The 24422-nt window shown below is 48.0% G+C and overlaps 1 protein-coding gene across 3 annotated transcripts in view; it reads left to right on the top strand.

Moving 5' to 3' along the window:
• Positions 1-24422, top strand: part of LOC144792677 (allantoinase, mitochondrial-like) — a 410909-nt gene that overhangs the window by 297455 nt on the left and 89032 nt on the right. For all 3 annotated transcript variants that reach the window (XM_078667823.1, XM_078667821.1, XM_078667822.1), the window contains exon 8: positions 4613-4799. In XM_078667823.1, the coding sequence (XP_078523949.1) occupies positions 4613-4799 (187 nt within the window). The remainder of the gene's footprint in view (positions 1-4612; positions 4800-24422) is intronic.

Genomic DNA, 24422 nt, shown 5'->3' with positions numbered 1-24422 from the left:
TAGGGTTGGAGGCCAGACCATCACGGAAGAAGGCACACAGCAGTAGAGCGAAGTCAGCCAGATCCGGAATAGATCAAAAAGAATGCCAGTCAATCAGAGCCTGGAGTAGGAAAGCGAAACTGAAAGTTGATGTGAGGCCGCCAGGGGAAAGACCCCTCTGGCCGTTGTTGTGCAACTACTCCCCAGTCTGAAGATCAGCAGAGTCCCGTCCCCGTCCCGGGGCAGGCCGTAAAAGCACGAGCCGATGTAAAAGTGGCTTCTGACGTCCGATTTCAATTTTGAAAGGAATATTAGGGTCAGCCAAGGATCGCCTTCAAAAGCCCATCATCAGAAGCAGGAAATTAGCAGGATATTTGCGAAGGGCGGCGCGGGTCTCGGGAGTTCTGTGCTCACGCGACCATCATGGATGCCCGCGAAGCTCCTCCCCTCAAGAGATTTTTGAACAGCACAGGAGCCATGGCTACAGTAAGTGGGAACAATTCAGATTTCCCCCAATTTATTTGGAGTCCTTAAAACCGACCAAATCTTAACATTTCAAGGATGATGGGGCTCAGGTTATCTGCGAGATGGCTTACAAACAGCAAGATGTTGTCTGCAATAAATGAAAAAGATGATAAAAAGTTTAGAAAGTATCAGAGGAATATGGCTAGTGAAGGAGTGAAAGAAGCAATGAAAAAGATACCACAAGAAGGTGAAGTGATGTACAGTCAAATCAAAACACCCTTGAATGACAACATACTTGACGAAAGCTTTGACATGCTCTTTCTGTATGGCTCCGAAAACCAATGTCATCACTATAGTTAAATGCATTTACTTCAGGCTGTATGATACATTGAATGAGGTCCTGGAAAATTTGTGCAGCAGAGGATACATCAAAACTTAATTGCTTATAGCAAAACTGACAAATGTGCATAGAAAAGGTTTTAATATACCTGGATTATTTGGAGTTGGTGATATCCTTGATTTAAGTTGAGTTGAGAGAAGAACTTTGCACTATTCAATTGAATTATCATATCATCAATACGAGGACCGGGATGCCTTTCTCGCTCAATTGCCTTGTTGGCCTGATGCATGTCAACGCATATGTGTACAGCTCCATTACTGTCATTTTGAGGCACTACTACAATGGGAGACACCCATGATATTCGACCAGTGGAGCATTCAATTATGAGGTTAAAGCAACAAATTATGTTCCTTTTCAACAGCTTCTTGCAAGTGAAAGGCCCTTCGTCTGTGTCTTTGATCAGCAAGACGAACATCCTCATTTATAAATAACTTTACTATCATTTTTTGAGTTTTCCTAAACCATTAAATAATGAAGGAAATTCACTTACAATTTCACGATGAGCATTCATATTGTAGTTTACTAATATCAGTTTTAAATCCGCAGCAGTGTTCAGCAGTCACTTGAAGCAGTTCCTTGAAGCACATGAATAGGTGCTCTTACCACAGTTTCTTTATTCTTCATCATTGCTACAAAAGAACTTTGACTCTTTAAGGGCATCGAAGCTGCCCTTGTGCATACTTTAGTTTCTGACTTCGTGAGCTTTGGTAACAGAGACAATTCTTGATACTTTTCCACAGGCATGATACTTATTGACGCACTGCTGACAATTATGAATGGTATCAAACACCCCTTTACCTTTAGAGTCATCTTCAGACAATGTTTAAATTGTTTTGGTGTATTTTTCCTCACATTTGACTAGTCCCACATGTGCATGCCATTTTGAAGTAAACATCAACATGGCACAATTGTCATTGTCACTTTCACTTGAACACTGATGCTGAGGAACTCTTTGTTGATGATTTAGACGATGATCAACTTCATTTGTTGTCGATTTGCCTCAAGCTGGTATGACCTCTTGGCCTTGTGGGAGCATGCTGAACGTTGTTGAGGTAGCGTTAGGTCAGCAATTTTATCTTCATGCTGTGATGCACTTACTTTTCACCTCACCATGCAAGTTGTCACAAAATGGTATGCATTTTCACTGTCAATGCATCTCTATTCAATGGTAGGACATGTACCTTTGTGTGGAAATGCCAGTCCACATCTGTGAAATGTTTTCTTTTTCCATGGAGACATTGCATTGTGTCCCTTGGCATTGTACTTTGGATCCCTTTTCATGCTCACGACTGACGCACTTCGGCCTCCATGTCAGTTGCTTGATGAACAGCACGTTGTTCAGCGCAAGCAGCCTTGATTACTTGTTCCAAGCTCAGGGTTTCCTTCTGCGTTTGCTGTCAAAAGGAATCTGACAGACATCCATCGATTACTCAGAGGCATAGCTTCCTCATCATTAAAATATTTGGATTTACAGTGCTTCATCAGAACCTCCGGTCTCTCAATGAACGTATTGATGGTTTAATCTGGTCTCTGGCATTCTTGACTAAATATGTATCTTTCATAGTTCACATTTGGCACTGGATTAAACTTGACATTCAAGGGTGTTTTGATTTGACTGTACATCACTTCACCTTCTTGTGGTATCTTTTTCATTGCTTCTTTCACTCCTTCACTAGCCATATTCCTCTGATACTTTCTAAACTTTTTATCATCTTTTTCATTTATTGCATGTATGAAATCTTCAAAAGTCTCTGTCCAAGCAATACATCGATTGACAGTATTGTGTTTTTGGCTGTATCAAGTGCAGTTTGCAGTTTTAAGAATGCAGACGCCATATATATATATATATATATATATATATATATATATATATATATATATATATATATTGGTGGATATTAGTGGTCTCTCAGGCGCTTCTTGTGGAATTTAATTAGACAGAGCTCCTCTAGCCTCTTCTGACAACCTGGCTTCAGGGCCAGCCTTAATGACTTTTGGAGCTTGAATCTTGCCTTGGCCTCCATTGGAGCTCATTATTTGATGGCTGTCTATGGTATTGTTTTGCCATTCCCCCCCCCCCCATGTAGCAGATTTGCTGGTGAGCCACCCACTGCCAAGCACAACCCCTTTGACCCTCCTTTAGGGATCGCTCCATAGCACAAGTTGGAACTATAATTTGTTAATGGTTTCAGTAAATAGATCTTTGTACAATACAAGCACATGAAAGCAGATAACATTGGTCGGTATGGTGCTTAAATGTTTCTTCACAAACACCTGGTTAATCTCTGCTTCATAGCACATGAATTTCAGTTTAATTTGTACTGAACTATTGCTGTGAACTGCTTTTGTAACTTGGTTCCATCCACCAAGTGGGGTTCAGAATAGCTCTTAAAACCTGGTTGTTTGAGCAAGCGTACGCATAGTTCGATTCGCAGCGACATTACCCATGATTAGCGCCATGAAACCTCTGGGTGACCGTGCGCTCTAGAATTTTTTGTTAACATAACATAACATTAGTGTTCTTACTCCCTATAGCATATGGCATTCATTTGCATCATGGTGCAGTACCTTTTATTTGCAGCCATTTCATTCAGTTCCTGGCCACCGTCACGTAGACTTTCAATGTCGCTTTCTATATCTTTAAGAGCTTTACACAGGCTGAGGTTGCTATGAAATTCCACTGGCTCCAGTGTCAAATCTGCACTTCATCTGCGGCACATGTGGCACGCACGAGCAGTTTGCTGGACTACGGCAGACTCTTTGGAAGAAAGCTTTCTGAGTTTGGGCTTTGTAGTGTCCAGTTGTAGTGTCCTGCCAGCAAAGGTTCTCGCCAATAACCAGACCGCAGACGCTGAGTAATTTACATCTCTTTTTCCACTATGTGTTAGTCAGCACTCAACATTCTAAGCCTGACTTCATCTCATCTCTCCAACGCTTACATCACAGGCCTACAGTGTACACTGGGAACCAAAAGAGTTCCAGCGTTCTTTTATTTACAAGACACTACAATGTGTACATCCACCTGAAAATGAGTTTACCTCAGTTTCAGGATTGTTGAGTAGTCGTTTACTTTTGAATTGTCTCTTTTTAGTGTACTCCTTTAATTTCTATGCCTCTCCTTTAAAAAAAAATATTTCTTACAATAATACCTCAGCTCTCCAGGCAATGCTAACGGGTAACTTGCTTGCTTCAAATTTCGTCTGCATTGCAACGCGTCCCTTGTGTGCACTTCTTTAGACCATCATGGAATGCGTTTGTTGATAGTGTATCATTGCTTTACCATTCTAAGAGGGCAAACGCATTGGTTCTAAATGTGGTGCCCTTGCTGGAACTTTAAAACAATGATAGACTATTTACAATATTTCTGCAAGCCTTCCATCCGTTGCCATGTTTAATTTTGTAATTCCAAGCATATGTAGTCTGCGCTTAGACAGTAACAGGTTTTCATATGTTGTTGAATTTGTTTATTTTAATTATGATTAGATCAGAGGGTGAATGGAAATATGAGTCAGTTGCTGGACAAATGGATGTATGAGTGGCTAAACCCATGAGTGACACTAGAGACACTTTCATTCATAAGCCAGACCTACTGGCATTGCCAATGCTAGTTGAAGTTAGCCATGAGGATGGTCCAACACTAAACACATCTAAATATCTAGATTGATTTCAGCCTACATTTGGATTGCATCTTATTTTGTGTTATTGTGACTGAGTAGCTGAAGTACTGATTGAGACCTCTGTTATCTCTGTGTTCCCTCCTGTCTGCAGAGTCCGATGCCATATTGTTCATCTCTCATCTTCTCAGGCCCTGCCAATCATCCGTGAGGCTCGCAAGGCGGGTGCACCGATCACTGTGGAGACCACCCACCACTACTTAACGCTCTGCTCCGAGCTCATTCCTGCAGGTTCCACCTTCTACAAGTGCACCCCACCCATTAGAAACAAGTGCAATCAGGTAAAAATAGGAACGTAAACAGAGGAAGGGGAACAGTAGGAGAGCAAGGGTGCCATGAGCCCTCAGGCAAACAAGGATAATGCTCCCTTGACACAATATGGTAAAAAAAATACAGATGTAAATGGGTCAAGACGACCCCGCACACCCTTGGGCCTCATTGCCAACACACATTTTACACTGCTGGTTGTTCTTCCCTGAAAAGAAGTAGAGAAAATATGTGTAACATTATCTAGCCAAAACCACAGTATCCCATAACATCCCAGGTGGATATTTTGAATATTTGAATGGTCTAAAACAGCATTTATATGAATATGAACTCATACGCATGAGCTGACATTTTTGATAGCAAAGTATCACAAATATGGACGCACTTAAGCATATGAACCTGCTATTGTGAAACTTTTATTTGTTTTCAGAGGATTTGTGAATCACAGTGATTAGTTTCAATGTTTTCACTTTTTCCTGAAAATCAGTGGGTGAAAAGGGTTATATATTTCGGCACCAGCATTAAAATTGCTGGTGACTGTTTTCTCTCTGTTTACATGTTAATGTTAATGTTAATGTTAACGTTATTGGGATTTATATAGCGCTCGGCTGCCCCAGCCAAGGGGCGTCCCGGCGCTGCGAGTGAAGCTGAAGGCAGAAAGAAGAAGCACCAGAGGGGAGAAGGGGAGATTACTGAAAGAGGTGGGTTTTGATGGCTTTCCTGAAAGCCAGAAGGTCCTGTATGCCACGGATTGTTTCCGGTAGGCTGTTCCAAAGCTTGGCAGCAAGCAGGCTGAAGGATCAGCCGCCCATTCTGGCCAGTTTGGTACGGGGAATGACCACAAGATGTTGTCCTTCTGAACGAAGTGACCTCCTAGGAATATACTCCGCCAGGAGGGGGCGCAACATCGGGGGAGAGGCGGTTTTAAGGATTTTGAAGGCTAAGCAGAGTGCCTTAAACTGAATCCTTTTTCCCACCGGTAGCCAGTGCAGTTTTTTCAGGACTCCAGCCACCGAGGAGTGGCGGGGGAGACCTACCAGGGCCCTGGCGGCAGCATTCTGGACTCTCTGAAGTCTGGTAGTTTCCGCCAGATTAGCGCCCAGTAAAAGGGAGCTGGCGTAATCCAGCCTAGAAAGGATGGTAGCTTGGACAATTAACTGGCGGGTGTGGCAGTCAAAGAACTTCAGGATGGGTCTTAGATTGCGCAGGATGCTGAAGCAGGTGGCTGCCACTTTTTTGGTGTGTTGGGTGAATTTCAATGCCGAGTCTACCCAGACTCCCAGATTTTTAACACATTTCTTGGGCTTAGGAGGTTGGCCCAAGGTGTCGGGCCACCAGCTTTCGCCCCAGGATGCGGTGTTTTTCCCCAGGAGCAGTATCTCTGTTTTCCCCGCATTGAGCTGGAGGAAATTCGCCGTCATCCAGTTGGTGATGTCAGTAAGGGTCTGTTTGAAGTGATGGGCCTCCAAACCGTTGTTGTCATTGAGAGCTACCACCAACTGGGTGTCGTCTGCGTAAGACACTAACGCCAGTCCACTCTTTTTAACCACTTCTGCTAGCGGTAGAACATAAACATTGAACAGGGTGGGGCTCAGTGATGACCCCTGAGGCACCCCCTGTCCAGTGCTGTGCTCATTAGAGAGGTAAGGGGGGGGTGGAGACTTTAAAGGATCTGTTGGAAAGAAAGTCTCTAAACCATCCCAGTGCAGTCCCTGTGATTCCAATTTCCTCCAGTCTCATCAGAAGGACCTCGTGTGACACCGTGTCGAAGGCAGCACTGAGATCCAACAGGATCAGTGCTGCCGTTCCGCCGGTGTCAAGAATGGCACGGAGGTCCTCTGTAACACTGAGCAAGGCTGTCTCGGTGCTATGACCAGCTCTAAACCCGTGTTGGGAGTTATCCAGGATGTTATTGGTTAGGAGGAAATTGGTGAGGGTGGTGTTAACGTGTGTCTCTATAATTTTAGCTGGCCAGGGGAGAAGTGAGATAGGCCGAACATTTTCAGGAAGAGTGGGATCTAGGGTGGGCTTTTTTAAGATGGGAGATACCCATGCCTGCTTCCATTTAGAGGGTATTTTGGCAGTGGAAAGAGACAGGTTAATGATATTCCGTATAGGTTCCGTGACAAGCTCATTGGCTTCACAAAAGGTCTTGGTTTTAGGGGATCGGCCGGGGAGCCAGATTTGATTTTTTTACAGATTTTTTGAAAGCTCTCACGCTCTAGTGTAGGGAGGGAGGAGAGATAGGGTCTGGTGGGGTCCAAAGTGACAGAGATCTGGGGGGAATTGGGGAAGGTATCGTAAATTTTCTTTATTTTGTCGGTAAAGAAATTGGCCATATTATTACATAGGTCCGGAGAGGTGGCGGCAGTAATGGCGGGGTTTTTTGCAGTAAGGTCTTTTAAAATTTTAAAGACAGTTTTCGAAGTGTTGGTGCTACTGTTGATTTCGGTGGCATAATACGCCGCCCTTGTTCTGCAGACATGACGATGATAGGTGTTTTGAAGTTGAACGTATTTAGGTTTATTTATTTATTTGCGGGTTTATAACGCGCTAGGATCACCTCCCGGAGGAGTATCTCCGCGCCTTTGAAAACCTTTCAGCTTGTGACAGTAGGTGTACAGGTATCGCTAGTTTTGAAATAGAAAGGTTTTTAACTGTTTTCTAAACGGGAGATATTCCTGACAGAGTCTCAAAGAGAGAGGGAGGCTGTTCCACAGCCTTGGTCTGGCGATTGAAAGGGCCCTTCCACCTTGCCTGGCCTTTCTGGCTCTCGGGACCTGTAATAGAGCTTGTTCACTAGATCTCAAGGATCTTACAGGTTTATAGGGGGAGAATCTGTCATTTAGGTACCCTGGGCCTTTATTCTGAAGACTTTTATGTATAATACAACCTATCTTATACTTCACCCTTTGCTTAATGGGAAGCCAATGTAAGGTGTTCAAGAGAGGTTTCGATGGAGTACGGGGAGGCTGATTTAGGACAAGACGGGCCGCAGTGTTCTGGACTACCTGCAATCTCGCAATAACTCCCTCGTTTGCTGATAGGAGCATCCCGTTGCAGTAGTCCAGACGACTCAGTATTAGGGCCTGCACTAACGTCCTCCTAGTTGAGTCAGGGAGCATAGGGAAGACTTTCCTCAACATGGCGATCACATGAAAACATGAGCTCACCACTTGGTTGCTGTATTGCTTCAAAGAGAGCTCCTGGTCCAGACGCACACCGAGATTTTTGACCACCTGCTTTGGCTCTGGGACTGGGCCTAGATCTTGCGGCCACCAGTCTGGGGACCATAGGAGCTTTGCTTCACCGAACAGCATCACTTCTGTTTTTGCAACATTACATTGCAAGAAGTTAGATGCCATCCAGTGGGCCACTGCCTTCATCCCCAGGGAGAAAGAGTTCCTGACCTTGTCCGTAAGATGTTTAAACGGAAAGAGGAGTTGGGTGTCATCCGCGTATGACATAGGGATGAACCCATGGGATCTCATGATGTTCGCTAGGGGGGCCACATAGATATTAAACAGGGTCGGGCTTAAACAAGAGCCCTGTGGCACCCCCTTTGAGATCCCCAACTCCTCTGACCGGTAGGCACCCAAGGTGACTGTCTGGGTGCGATCTGTCAGGAAACTCCTTAACCATGCCAGAGCTCCACCTTCCAGACCGATGTTCACAAGTCTGGTGGTCATGATGTCATGTGACACGGTGTCAAACGCCGCAGACAGATCCAACAGAACCAGGATGACAGAATAACCCCCATCCTGGAACATGTGTAGATCGTCTGCGACTGACAGCAAGGTGGTCTCGGTGCTATGTCTCGGCCTGAAACCCGACTGGGATGGATCCAGTCCATATGACTCCTCGACGAAACTGGACAGATGGCTATTAACGAATTTCTCTATCATTTTACCCATAAAGGGAAGGAGAGAGATAGGTCGTAGGTTAGTAAGATCCGTCCAAGGAATGGTGGTATTTTTCCTCAACGGTCTTACTAATGCCCTTTTCCAGTCTCTCGGAACTTCTCCCGTACTTAATGATAGATTAATTAGTTTCTGAATATCTGGACCAAGGTTTTCGGCCAACATGGGCATGATGCGGGCGGGGACACATTTGTTAGGGCAATGACTTCCTCTAAGGAAATAGGGGGAAAGTTTTTTAGACAATTGACCTGCACATTCTGCTGTATACTATTATGAGAGGGGTTATTAGAGTCGGCTACCTCAGTCGTTTTTGTGGCCAATATCTTTGCATAGATCGTATCAATTTTCTTCATAAAGAAGTGTGAGATCCCATCACATAATTCTTGAGAAGCAGCCTCTGCCGTCTCACATGCTGCAGGCTTAGTAAAAGTTTGCAGGATTTGAAAAAGAACTTTAGAGTCATTTCCAGCCTCTGCAAGTTGCATAGCAATATGACTTTTTTGAGCCGTCCTTATAGCCTTATGATATGACCTGAGGGATGTTAAGTAGCATTGTTTATCCTCCAATCTCCGGTATTGTCTCCATACTTTTTCCAGCTTCCTGGACTTTTGTTTCATCTGTCTCAGATCTTCGGAGTACCAGATTTCTTGTCTGCCTGCTTGGCGGAGTTTATACGTTTTCTGCGGAATGATGCCATCAATTGCTTCGCTCACTGCATTTACGAACCGATTGAGCTCAATTGGCATTATTCCCTTATGATCGTTAATTATAGGAGCTTGATAAGCTTCTCGAAAGGTGTCCAGTGTTAATTTGTGCCATGGTCTCCTTTTGGTCGGCAGGGCGGTCGGTGCACTTAATTTGCCCATGGGCTCAGTGTAAAATTTTAAGATAAAGTGATCTGTCCATTCTACCTGAGTGGGGGGTGTACACATATTTCAAAATGAGTTGGAAAACACCAAATCCAGCGTATGGCCTGCCTCATGTGTGGGTCCCTGATTCATCTTTTTGAGACCTAAATATTCCATATCCATAAGAAGTGTTCTGGCCTCCATACATGTCTCTAATTCACTGTGGAAATTAAAGTCTCCCACTAATAGGAAGTTCTGATTATCTACAATGAATGGCGCCAGAACCTCCATAACGGAGATAGAAAAATCCACACTCGAACCTGGGGGTCGATATAAAGCCGCACCCCTTCTATTCTCCCTAGAGGCAGAGCTAAGTTTAAAAATCATTAGTTCCATCAGAGGGGTGCTAATTTCCTCCAGTATTGTAACAGTTAACTCCTCCCTATATACGATGGCTATTCCACCTCCTATTTTATGTAGGCGGTCCAATCTGGAGACCTTATATCCCATCGGGATGCCTAGTGTAATGGCTGGGACTGAGTAAGGCTTGAGCCATGTCTCCGTTAAAAAACAAAGGTCAGGCTTCTCTGTGGATATCAAGTCCCACACCTGTATAGCGTGCTTTGTCAATGAACGCACGTTGCATAGCAGATGTTTACTTCCTGTGGGAGTGGGGTCCTTTGTGGTCTTTACTGGGCCAGTGTTGTGTGTTAAACATCGCCTTGCGGTTGGAGCTCGCAGGGGACTGTCGGCCACTACCTCAAGGCCGAAATGTGTGCAACAGGTATAACATGTGAATGGTCCTTCTAGATTAGAATGAAAGGTGACATCGCATGTGTTACATATGCTGTTGCGTAGGTCCAATAATACCTGTGAGGAATATGTTAGGCGTCCAACATCAGGAGTTCTCGAGATGATAGATGAGACAGCCATGGTGTCCTGCCCCTGGCCCCGTCCTGGCACGGACGGGCACAGACGGGCTTCTCTCTGGCTTGTCTCAGGCGCGTCCTCAGGCACTCCCCTGCGCGCGACTGCTGCGCGCTCAGGGCGACGAGAGGGCTAAATAGCCCCTCCTTGTGGGAGGCTAGACCGCTACCTGATGCACTAGCGGAAGTGAGGAAGTTTGTCAGGCTCTTACCTGTCCGCCCTCGGCTCTACGGCAATAATTGCCGAGTGGGACCGGGGCGGGCAGGCTACAACATCGAGCACCGACTGCAGAGTGCAAGTAAGTTTTAAAATCACCCCTAATGCACTAAAGAGCATGCGAAAAGATTTTTACTATATGAGCAGGTCAAACGAGTGGTTTTTAAAATCAACCAAACGACACAATTAAAATATTCCAGTTTCCTGATTACATGCAGTTAATACCTCGTTCCTGTATACCTGTCCTGATGCAAGCTGTCTGTCCTCAAGCAGAACGGGGAGACACTGCCACTGTCAGCCCTATCCGCGAACAGCGCGCAGCTCCTCGCTGCCTAAATAGCCCCTCCTTGTGGGAGGCTAGACCGCTACCTGATGCACTAGCGGAAGTGAGGAAGTTTGTCAGGCTCTTACCTGTCCGCCCTCCGCTCTACGGCAATAATTGCCGAGTCGGACCGGGGCGGGCAGGCTACAACATCGAGCACCGACTGCAGAGTGCAAGTAAGTTTTAAAATCACCCCTAATGCACTAAAGAGCATGCGAACAGATTTTTACTATATGAGCAGGTCAAACGAGTGGTTTTTAAAATCAACCAAACGACGCAATTAAAATATTCCAGTTTCCTGATTACAGGCAGTTAATACCTCGTTCCTGTATACCTGTCCTGATGCAAGCTGTCTGTCCTCAAGCAGAACGGGGAGACACTGCCACTGTCAGCCCTATCCGCGAACAGCGCGCAGCTCCTCGCTGCCTAAATAGCCCCTCCTTGTGGGAGGCTAGACCGCTACCTGATGCACTAGCGGAAGTGAGGAAGTTTGTCAGGCTCTTACCTGTCCGCCCTCCGCTCTACGGCAATAATTGCCGAGTCGGACCGGGGCGGGCAGGCTACAACATCGAGCATCGACTGCAGAGTGCAAGTAAGTTTTAAAATCACCCCTAATGCACTAAAGAGCATGCGAACAGATTTTTACTATATGAGCAGGTCAAACGAGTGGTTTTTAAAATCAACCAAACGACGCAATTAAAATATTTCAGTTTCCTGATTACAGGCAGTTAATACCTCGTTCCTGTATACCTGTCCTGATGCAAGCTGTCTGTCCTCAAGCAGAACGGGGAGACACTGCCACTGTCAGCCCTATCCGCCCATATTGAGGTTGGTATCATAATTTTTCCTCCATCCTCTTTCTGCCTTTTTACATTCTTTTTTCAGAGTGGCTAATTCTGAATTGTACCAGGGACTAGCCACATGGGCACGGGCCCTGATCCACTTAGCTGGGATCAGGGTGTACAATGCTTGAGTAATCCAGTGGCAGAACTGGTCGTATCCTAAGTCAAGGTTGTCACTCGGGGGAGGGGGATTAGTCCTCAGGAGATTATGGAGATCTTCCAGGCGGAGTTTTCTCCACGGACGCTTCTGGACTTGAGGGGTAGGCACAGAAGCGGGGGCAGGTTTGCAAGGGACAGTCATGATCACCAGATGGTGGTCTGTCCAAGCCATGGGAATGGGTGTGTCAGCAATCCCATTCGCGATGTTCGAAAAGATGGGATCAAGGAGGTGTCCCGCTCTGTGGGTGGGGCCACTCACAAGTTCATTGAGCTGGAAGGCGGCAAGGTCAATCAATCAATCAATCAATCAGGTCATTTGTAGAGCGCACTACTCACCCGTAGGGTCTCAAGGCGCTGGGTTGGGGGGGGGGGGGTGCCGTTACTGCTCGAACAGCCAGGTCTTGAGCTTCCTCCTGAAGGAGAGGTGGTCTTGGGTCAGGCGTAGGTCGGTCGGGAGTGAGTTCCAGGTCTTGGCGGCCAGGTAGGAGAAGGACCTTCCTCCTGTTGTCGCTCTTCGGATGCGGGGGACGGCGGCGAGGGCGTGGCTGGTTGATCTGAGGAGGCGCTTGGGAGTGTAGAAGTTGATCCGGTTGTTGAGGTAGCTCGGGCCTTGGTCGTGTATGGCTTTGTGCGCGTGGGTGAGGAGACGGAAGGTGATTCTCTTGTTGACCGGGAGCCAATGCAGATCTCTCAGGTGTCCGGAGATGTGGCTGCGTCGGGGGATGTCGAGGATGAGTCTGGCCGAGGCGTTCTGGATCCGCTGGAGTCTCTTCTGGAGCTTGGCGGTGGTTCCGGCGTAAAGGGCGTTGCCGTAGTCCAGTCGGCTGGTGACGAGGGCCTGGGTGACCGTCTTCCTCGTCTCGGTGGGGATCCACCGGAAGATCTTCCGTAGCATGCGCAGGATGTTGAAGCAAGACGAGGAGACGGCGTTTACTTGTCTGGTCATGGAGAGGGAGGAGTCCAGGATGAAGCCCAGGTTGCGTGCGTGGTCCGTCGGTTTGGGTGCGGTGCCCAGGGCGGGGGGCCACCAGGAGTCGTCCCAGGCGGAGGGCGAGGAGCCCAGGATGAGGACCTCCGTCTTGTCCGTGTTCAGTTTCAGGCGGCTGGTCGTCATCCATTCGGCTACCTCTCTCATCCCTTCGTGCAGGTTGGCTCTGGCGGTGGCGGGGTCGTTGGTCAGGGAGAGGATCAGCTGGGTGTCGTCGGCGTAGGAGATTATGTTGAGGTTGTGTTGGCGTGCGATGGCCGCGAGGGGGCTCATGTAGACGTTGAAGAGGGTGGGGCTCAGGGAGGATCCTTGAGGGACGCCGCAGATGACTTTGGTGGCCTCTGACTTGTACGGTGGTAGGCGGACTCTCTGTGTTCTTCCGTCGAGGAAGGAGGTGATCCATTCCAGTGCCTTGTCCTGGATTCCGATGTTGCCAAGGCGCTGTACTAGGGTGCGGTGGCAGACAGTGTCGAAGGCCGCGGAGAGGTCCAGGAGGATGAGGGCCGCTGTTTCTCCGTTGTCCATCAGAGTTCGTATGTCATCGGTGGCGGCGATGAGGGCGGTCTCGGTGCTGTGGTTCGCTCGGAAGCCAGACTGTGAGGGGTCGAGGGATCCATTTGTCTCGAGGAAGGCGGCCAGCTGTTTGTTGACGGTCTTCTCGATGACTTTGGCCGGGAATGGGAGGAGCGAGATGGGACGGTAGTTCTTGAGGTCGGTGGGGTCTGCTGTGGGTTTCTTTAGTAGAGCGCTGAGTTCGGCGTGCTTCCAGCTCTCAGGGAAGGTGGCGGTGTCGAAGGAAGTGTTGATGATGTCCCGCAGGTGGGGTGCGATGACAGCGTCGGCCTTGTTGAAGACGTGGTGAGGGCAGGGGTCAGTCGGAGATCCGGAATGGATGGAGTTCATTGTTTGGATGGTGTCTTCGGTGCTGATCGGAGTCCAGGTGCGGAGGGTGGTGGTGGGTGGCGTTGTTGTGGTTGTGGCTTGCGTTGGTTGGTTGCTGAAGCTGTTGTGTATGTCCGCGATCTTGTTGTGGAAGTAGGAGGCGAGGGAGTTGCAGAGGACTTGCGACGGGGTGATGTCCTTGTTTCCGGCGTTGGGGTTGGAGAGCTCTTTCACGATGTTGAAGAGTTCCTTGGAGTTGTGTGCGTTGTTGTCCAGCCGGTCCTTAAATGTATTTTTCTTGGTGGCGCGGATCAGTTGGTGGTGTTTACGGGTGGCGATCTTGAGGGTGGTCATGTTGTCCGTGGTTGGCTCCCTTCTCCAGACTTTCTCGAGGGCTCGACAGTTCTTCTTGGAGCTCTTGAGTTCGTCGGTGAACCATGGTGTTTTTCTGCTGCAGGGTCTGCTGGGTGGCGTTCTCAGAGGGGCGAGTTCGTCCGCGCAGTTGTTGATCCACTTCGTGAGGTTGTCGGCGGCCTGGCTGGGGTTCGCTGAGCTGGCGGGAGGGTGCTGGCTCAGGGAAGCGGTGAGCTGGTCGGCTGTGATCTTGTTCCAGCTTCTTCGGGCAACCTGTTGCTGGTGGTGGTGGATCGTTGATCTTTTGAAGGTGAAGTGGACGCAGCTGTGGTCTGTCCAGTGGAGTCCTGTTGCGTGGCTGAAGGTGACGTCTTTGCTGGATGAGAAGACGGCGTCAAGTGTGTGTCCGGCGAGGTGGGTGGGGGTGGTCACCAGTTGCTTGAGTCCGAGGTTGGCGAGGTTGTCGACCAGGCTGATGGTGTTCCGGTCGTTGTTGTTCTCCAGGTGGAAGTTGAGGTCCCCCAGGAGGATGTAGTCGGTGGAGGGGAGGGCGTGCGGGCTGATGAAGTCGGCGATGTCCTCGCTGAATCGTGTGCGTGGACCCGGGGGTCGGTAGATCAGGGTGCCTCTGAGGGTGGTCTTCGGGTTGGTGTGGATCTGGAAGTGCAGGTGTTCGGCGGTGGTTAGGGTGTCGTCGGTGTTGGTCGTGATGCGGATGGTGTTTCTGTGGATGATGGCGATGCCTCCTCCCGTCTGGTTGGCGGTGCGGTCCCTCCGGGTGATCTTGTAGCCCTCTGGGATGGCGATGGCGATGTCGGGCGCTGAGGAGGCGTTCATCCAGGTCTCGGTGAGGAAGGCAACGTCGGGGGCTGTGGTGTCGAGGAGGTTCCAGAGTTCTACGGCGTGTCTGTGGACGGAGCGGGTGTTGAGCAGGATGCACTTGAGGTGGCTGTTGCTGGTGTTCGGCTTGGCGAGTGCTGGTGCAGGGTGAGTCCGGATGCAGGTGAACTTGCATGTGTGGCAGCTGAAGGGTCCGTGGGTGTGCTTCGGGGCGGCTTGATGACATCCTGGGATGCGGCCGGTGTTGAGTGCGATGAGATCGGCGGCATTGTAGGTTCGTCGGGTCGGCTTCCGTCGGTGGGGGCCAGGGGTCCTGGCACTGGGCGCGGTCCAGGCGCGGACGGGCGCAGACGGGCTTACCTTTGGCGCGCCTTCGGCGCACAATCGGCGCGCCCGCTGCGCGTTCGCACGGTCGCCATATGAGGCGAAGTGCGCGGGTGGGCGGAGCAGCTGGGAGGCGGGAGCGGGGAGGGAACAGAAGGAAAAAAGGGGCGGGGTCGGCGGTAGTGGCGGGAAGCGGGGGGCGGCGAGGAGGGCGGGAGACAGAGCGGGCAGAGATGACGAAGGGGCAGGCACAGATGGAAAAACAAAGCGCACTTGCAAAACAGGCACAAAAGATTGGAAAACAGCGGGAAAACACACTAAACACGGGGAAAAGACTCTGAAACAAGCACAAATGATTGACAAAAACGCTTAACACGGGGAAAGACTCTGAGACAAGCACAAATGATTGACAAAAACGCTTAACACGGGGAAAGACTCTGAAAAAAACAGGCGCAATTGATTGACAAAACAAAAACAAAACAAACTACAGCCGGGTCGGCCGGCAGCGAGGCAGCTAGGCACAGCGAGGGGGCACACGCAGCAGCTGGTGGCCGTGCGGCGCGGGGGTGTCCCACAAGTGGGTCACACTCACCTGTGTCGCACGGTCGCCTTATGAGGCCAAGTGCGCGGGTGGGCGGAGCAGCTGGGAGGCGGGAGCGGGGAGGGAACAGAAGGAAAAAAGGGGCGGGGTCGGCGGTAGTGGCGGGAAGCGGGGGGCGGCGAGGAGGGCGGGAGACAGAGCGGGCAGAGATGACGAAGGGGCAGGCACAGATGGAAAAACAAAGCGCACTTGCAAAACAGGCACAAAAGATTGGAAAACAGCGGGAAAACACACTAAACACGGGGAAAAGACTCTGAAACAAGCACAAATGATTGACAAAAACGCTTAACACGGGGAAAGACTCTGAGACAAGCACAAATGATTGACAAAAACGCTTAACACGGGGAAAGACTCTGAAAAAAACAGGCGCAATTGATTGACAAAACAAAAACAAAACAAACTACAGCCGGGTCGGCCGGCAGCGAGGCAGCTAGGCACAGCGAGGGGGCACACGCAGCAGCTGGTGGCCGTGCGGCGCGGGGGTGTCCCACAAGTCTGCAAGAAAGGTGGTGATTTTGGGCTCAGTGTCCCGGTCAAGGTGTAGGTTAAGGTCACCTATGATCGTGAGATTGGAGGTTTTAGTGATGTTAGTGGCCAGATACTGTAGGAGCGAGTTAATGAATGGAGTGTCGGCGCCGGGGGGTCTATAAATCAAGAGGCCGGTCGCGCAAAATTGTGGATTGGCTTTAATAGAGAATCTGGCACTTTCGCTGCCCTTAATATCAGCTTTAACTAATTGGCAGGCGAGGTGCGATTTAGCTATGAGCGCTAGTCCGCCCCCTCTTGAATTCTTCTTCAAGGTATATGTGATAAATCCCGTGGGGGTGGCCAGGTTGATGACCGAGTCCATGTCATCATGGAGCCACGTCTCGGTCATAAACAGGGCATGAAGGGAGTAGTCTGATAGGAGATCGTGTATGTCTAGATGATGCTTCTTCATCGATCTGACATTAAGGTGTCCCAACCTGAGGGCCGTCTGTGTAGATTGAGGAGGTTTTAGCTTTAATTTAGTGAGAATGCATAAAATGGCGTCCTAATTTTGTCCTTAACCTGAAGCTTTTCTCTCTCACTTAGCAACTCTAAATCTTTCCATGAGGACTCTTTCCCACAGCCTCCCCTTCTCAATGCTCTTCTTTCAGACCCATCATCCTGATGTTGCACTGTCTGCTCAGGTGCAAACTCTAATGGATGCAGCAGTATTTCCATAAACTTGGGCAAAGTAGGGAGGCAAGGTCACTTGGAAGGCATTTGTGTGTAATAGCATCAGAAAATTCCAGTGTCAGAATACCAACTGATTGATGTAACCATTCTGCTGTCTACAATTTAGGGGCCGATTTCGATGTCGGACGGACTCAGGTCCATCCGACATCGGTCAGGAGCCATAACCGACAGACCTGCTGTCGTCAGTTACGGCCCTGCAAGTACGATGCGACCGAACCCTGTTTGGTCTCATTTGTATGCATTCCGCTCGGAATGGGAGCATGCGTTCCGAGCGGAATGCATGCCTGCATTGTTCAAAGCAGGGGTGCAGTTCATCCCTGCACCTAGTGGCAGGAACCCGAAAGGTCCCTGCCACCGGGTGCAGGGATCAACAGAGGGGCACCATAGGTGCCCACAGGCTGCCATTTGGTGGCCTCGCACCCATGGGGGCCCTGCTGGGGGCCCCCAGAGACAGTTTCCGACTGCCTTTTCGTGCTGAAACACCGGCACGAAAAGGCAGTAAAAAACTGCGATCGTACTCCCTCGGTTATAAAGAGGCGACCAGGGGAGTACTGGAGGATTTCCTGATGGCAGAAGGTCTCTCCGCGCTAGTCGTAAGCCATCCGGAAATCTGAGTCGGATTCGATTCCGACCGAGCCCATCGGAATGGCTCGGTGGGCACATTCCGATGCGGTCGGAGGGCTCTGAACATCGTTCGGAGCCCTTCCGATTGGAATCGGATCCTTAATGTCTTACCTTTTATTATAACAGTGTTGCTAATTTTACAATTGCACTTTACTTGTCGTTCCCATACGGCTGTACTGTAAATGCTGGATCTCTCTTGGTATTCCTTTAGTGTGGATCTTTCTCTCAAACTCTATAAACACTGCCTGAGAAGGGAACAGTGCATGACCCCATTCAACTCAGATTGTATGATGTTACAATGCATACATTTACAATGCATGCCTTTACAACGCAGTTTTTACATCGCAACATCCTTTACAATGCATTCTTTTATAGCATGCCATTACATCGGATTTTCAGAAACTACCTTTACACCGCATTCCAACACATCACATTATACCTTTACAACGCATACCATTACAATGCATACTATTACAGTGCATTTAAGGTAAGTGTTGGATAGTATAGGGGTAATAATTACTATTCTAACTCCAGTGAGTGCAACAGTAGGGTAAGTGTTGTATAGTGTAGGGGCAAAAATGACTATTCTAACTCCAGTGAGTGCAACAGTAGGGTAAGTGTTGGATAGTGTAGGGGTAAAAATTACTATTCTAACTCCAGTGAGTGCAACAGTAGGGTAAGTGTCGGATAGTGTAAGGGAACTAGGCATTGTAATGGTATGCGTTGTAATGACTTGCGATGTAATGCCTGCGTTGTAGTGACATGAATTGGAATGACATGCGTTTAAGCGACATGCAATGTAATGGCTGTGATGTAAGGATGTTGCGATGTAATGACTGCTATGTAAAGGTAGTGCGATGTAATGACTGCGTTGTAAAGGTTGTTTCCCTCAACTCACCATGCACCCAAGCAGCTACGGTTGAAACGTTTCCCACCAAAAGTCCAAATGGTCACCTCTCAAGCTTCAGAATCCTGCAACTCAACAACCTACCCTTCATTGCTATCTTAAGCCAAAGCCATGCAACTCACTCCAACCCACATCCTCTGTGCCTTTGCTCCCCCGCCTATATATTTCCACATCTCCTCAAAGCACAATTACCTAAAGAGGACAGAGATGCAAGAACTAAAATGCTTTCTTTTCACCACAATATTCAAGGACAAAAGCTGCTTTAACATATTTTATATGCTCTCAAAAACCACGCTAGACCTCACCTTCAGTACAGAAATGTAGCTAAACAAAGACTCCGCACCCAGATGCCACCAAGCGACTCCACCTGAATATATGGCATCATGAACAAAAAATGTATTAGTAAAAATGGAGGCGGAGTAGCAATCATCTGAAAGAAAGCACACAAAATAACACCTCAAACCCGTCACAATGAATCCTGATGAGCACTGCTGGTAAGATGCCACATCACCTCAACTCTTGCTTGTGCCTTCCTCTTCATATATAGATCACTATTCAGCAAACCTAACTTCAATGATCTACTAGACACAGTGACTCTTCTGGAGCACCTCATCCTATACTTACTAGGATCAATCACCATGTAGTTTGACAAGAAGAATCTAACTAGAACATAGCCATAACATCAACATTGGTTCTGGTCAAAGTCACCGCCCCCGACACACGTTTCATGTAATATTTCCCCTCTGGGAGAGGCTACAGACACCTACAGCCCCCAAGTAATTTGGAGTGGGCGCAACATTATTACCTTAGGATCACCCTCCCCATCAATTACAACACTTCAAAATCAGCAACAATGGCCAACAACAAATGCACCTAGGATAGACAAAACTAGACCTCAGAACACTCTGCTCCCATCTCAAAACAACTCCAATAAACATGCAACCTCAATATATATACACACCTTCTACAACTGGATCTCTGCTGCATTGGAAATCCAAATACCACTAAAGACCACTTTCAGGGTTAATAACAAAAAGACAAGCACATGGATTAATCAGAAGATTGAAAGAATGAAACACAACTCATCATACCACGATGAAAGTGGAGGGAAGCAAGGGATGAAAAAGACAAAAATGTAGTACTTCAGTATAACAAAGCCTACAAAATAGCCACCAGGACTGCGAAAAGACAATACTACTCAGCATGCAGATTTAAAATGGTCTGCCTGTCTAAGGCAATATCCTAGCAGAATTCTGCAATCCAGAGTGTCAAACATGGAAACACTGTGATTGCAAGCCTTCCGTGACAAAGCTTATTGACAAACTAAACCACTCAGGTGGTTATGGGTTGACACTCATCAAAAGTCAAAAAGCTGACTTCCATAGTGCCTCAGACATCAGCAAATTCATCATTAATATTTAACTTATATATGGTGCTGTTGACCCACCTAACATACGACCTGACAGCCCTTTGTATACTGACGATACCCAGCTTCTATTTGTGAATGATGGGGAGCTCAGCATGATGCTACAAAATCAATGCTAATGAATAGTTGGTATTTAACAATGGATGGCCAGCAACCACCTGAATGGAGGAAATAGATAGATCTTGGCCCCTGAGTGGCCTATGTCCATGTGGAACCATATTATCTGGCTAATGTCACTCTGATCAGAACCTAGAGCACCATTAGGATGTCTGGTGGATCGCCACCGTCCGCATGGCGGTGGCGATCCGCCCGATATCTGCCCCACCCGCCACCCATTTCCCCCGCCATATTACTATGGCGGGGAGACCATGGCGGACGGAAAGAACATCTGCCGCTTTTTCACCCGGTCGACAAGTCGGCCAGGCGGAAAAGAGTTTAATATGGTGGCGTGGCGTGTCTGTTAGACACAGCCAACCATATTATGATGGGGCGGACACATGTGTTGCTGCCATGGAAAGGCATGAGTCACTTGCAGGGATTCTGGAGGGTGGAGGGTGCACACAGGGGGGGTACCTATGGTTCCCCCCCTGCATTTCAATATACAAAGTGGCAGGCACCGAGCGGTGCCTGTCATATTGTACATTGAACTGCATGACGTGCATTTTTAGCATTGCGGTGGGCGGTGCTTTTAGCACCGCCCGCCGCAATATTAAAAATACGGGATGCGCTCGCCACTGTGGCGGGCACATCCTAATGGCCTAAACGGGACCCCCGCCCTTATGGCGGGCGGTCCATTTTTGCGTTGCCCCCTAGTCTTGTGCAAATGGTGAAGAATATGGGTATTGAACTTGATACAACACTCGCAATGGATGATCAGATACATTTTGTGACCAGGACTTGTCTTTATCAAGTGCAAGTTCTGAAGCGTATTCTTAATCTGCTTGGGCTCCAGCACAGAGTTTTGATCATGAATGCATTCATTTCAGTGAGACTGAATTATTGCAATGCATTGCGTTTGGATCTTTCAGTAAAATCAATAAAGAAACTCCAGTTGATTCAGCAGCGACAGTAGTGTTTGACTGGAAGGAATTTGAATCTATATCCCCAGCCTTAGAGAAATTGCCTTGGCTTCCACTTCCTCAAAGAATTAGATTTTGGTAACCCTGTCTTGTGCATAAATTACTTTGACTGTTTGAAGTATCCTCTATGAAAAAGCTCTCTTTCTGTAATGGAGCTTGTGATCTGATGGAGCCTCTTTTCTAAAAGTTCAACATTTTAAGCATATCACACCAGGAGGGAAAGCCTTCTCTGTGGCAGCGGCCAAATTGTGTAACAATGCACTCCCAAATCTAAGAAAGAAAACATGCGATGTGAGGTTCTGCAAACAACTAAAGACCTGGCTGTTCCCTTCTCTTTAATGGGTATAGGTATTACCATACCACTATAACCTCTATAACTTTTAACCTAGTGTAATCTAAAGTATTAACAATAATGCCTAGAACGCTTGCAGTGATAGCCTGCGCTTGCTGAATAAAAGAAAACCAAAACATTTCCATGGAATTGATCACAAACATTCAAAAGATTAAAAATGATCTCCATCATCTCCGTGAAAATACTCTAAAATATATGGCCTCGCACTTCAAAGACAAAGTTTGGTCTACCTACCGCCATTCACATCAGCTCCTCACACCCAACATTTTGGCTTCCCTCATATCAACTTTTTTACTCAACATGTACCTCGCTCCCTTACCAGACCTCTAAAAACAAGACTTGAACACTGCCTCCATGCCTTAAATGAATGGATGCCAAATAACCACCTAAAGGTCAGCACTGCAAAGACAGAGAGCATGGCATGTGGAAAATGGCACAAACACCAGTCTACTCTCATATGTCCTAAGGCACTTGATGATCCTCCAACTACATCAGGAGAGAGAAGAAAGCTAGTGGTAACCATACATTCAAACCTATTATTGATACCACATGTGAACAAGGTCACCATGAGCAATTAACAATGTTATACATCTTCCCATACCTTGGAGACCAACAAAAGGTACAATCTATCCTCAAGCTTGTAACCTCCAAGTTGACAATGCCACGCACCTGTTCTTCGGCACCTCCAGTTTCAAATAATTTATTCTGCTGCTGCAATACTTTCTGTCCACCTCCACCACAGAGAGAACATGCCACCGGTCCTGCAAGCAATTCATTGGTTACCTGTTGCTAGACAATGTTCAGGGCACTTCACATCATCCACATAGCCTCCCAAAGAAAAGGACAACAATTCCTACAAATTCCTATAAAATCAATACAAACAAAATAGGATTCTGCACTCCTGGCTTGTACCATGGATCCTCATTCCATCTTTCTAGAAGAAATCCGTAGCAGGCACTGCTTTCTCAATATTAGCTACCATGCCCTGGAGCTCATTACCAGCCACCATTCAAAGTATTCAGGAGCATTTATAGTTCAACAGAGGTGAAAACATAGGCATAGATTCATCAAGCGAAATAGCGATCGCAATAGCTGCGAAACAGCGATTGCGATTGCAATTTCTGCTCCCGCAATTCATCAACTACAAAAGCAGCAAATAGTAAGTTTGCAAAACAAAGAATCGCAAAACCATTTGGTAACCCCCATTAAGATTCCTTAAAAGCGATTCCCCACATTTTCTGCAAAATATATTGCGAAATCGCAAATATATTGCGAATTCGAAAAAAATTGCTATTCAAATTCATCATAAATCGAAAATACCCAAATTTGCTAAAAACGAGTCGCAATTTAAGGAGAAGCTAAACCAGGTTGCAAAATAATTTGCAAACAAGAAACAGGTGTAGGGTAAATCAAACACACTTAAGGAGACTCAGTAGGAGCATGAGGAAAGTCAAAATGCCAGGTCTCTACATCGTGGCAAGGCGTCTGAGGCTTCAGGCTGCAGCCCAGAACCGACGCAGGATCCAGTAGCGCATCTTCTGGCTGCGGATTACACTCCTGGGACTTCCTGAAGAGGAGATCTACTCAAAATACAGGCTCAATGGGGCAATGATAAAGAAGTTCATCAGAGACCTTGACCCCCTGATGCAGCACCCAACACGGAGGACCAATGCAGTGCCCACCCATGTCCAGGTGCTGTGCTGCCTGCACCTCCTGGCCTCCGGAAGCTTCCAGGGGATAGTCGCATATGCAGGGGGTATATCACAAAGTACACTGTCACGCTGCCTACAGAGTTTCCTGGACGCCATGCTGAGCCGGATCCACCACTACATCACCTTCCCAACAACCCAACAGGACTTAACGCAAATTAAACTGGACTTCTATCACACTGCCCATTTCCCCCATGTAATTGGCTGCATTGACTGCACCCACATTCACATCTGACCACCCGCTGAGACTGAATACATGAACCGGAACTGCAAGTCATAACACTCACTCAACATCCAGATGGTCTGCAATGCGAAGACCATCATCACAGACATTGTTGCCCAATACCCGGGGAGCACGCATGATTCGTTTATCTTCCGGCACAGCGGCATACACACCCGCTTGGCCAGGGGTGAATTTAGCAAAGGACATCTCCTTGGTAAGTACACATGCCCACATACAGTTTGTCAAGACCATGTTGATGCGCATAACAGGCACTGACCCTCTGCTCCTATCCTTCAGATGACAGCGCCTACGGCCTCAGTGAATACCTCCTCACCCCATGCCTCAACCCTGCTACACCTCAAGAACGGCGTTACAATGCTGCGCACATACACACCAGAAATGTTAGTGAGCGGAAATTTGGCATGTTAAAGAGTCGATTCCGCATCCTCCACAAGACTGGCGGGCCCCTCAAATACCAGCCTGAGGTCTGCTGCCGCATCGTGGCCGTGTGTGCCATACTCCACAATATTGCCACCAAGCGGAGGATACCTTTGGAGGTGTCTGGTAGTGAGTTGGAGGGGGACAACCTGCCACCTGCACATGTGCATCATGCACGCGGGGGGAATCCTGCTGAAGGACACAGGCGCCACAACATCACACTGAACTATTTCTAGTGCACCCATACCCCTCACACAACACTGCACTCATGCATGCCACAGCTCTAGATGTGCTTTAAATCAGCAAACATTTTGCACCTGAATTGAGTCAGACAGGCTCTTGTATCCAGAGCAGGTGTGCGTGGTTAACTCACCATGACACTGCCGGTAAAGTATAGTCAGTCACTGGTGCCTCCTGCCGGACGCACCCTGTCGC

This window comes from Lissotriton helveticus, chromosome 11 (genome assembly GCF_964261635.1).
Source record: "Lissotriton helveticus chromosome 11, aLisHel1.1, whole genome shotgun sequence".
Classification (NCBI taxonomy): Eukaryota; Metazoa; Chordata; class Amphibia; order Caudata; family Salamandridae; genus Lissotriton; species Lissotriton helveticus.
This window is presented reverse-complemented; position numbering and strand designations above follow the sequence as displayed.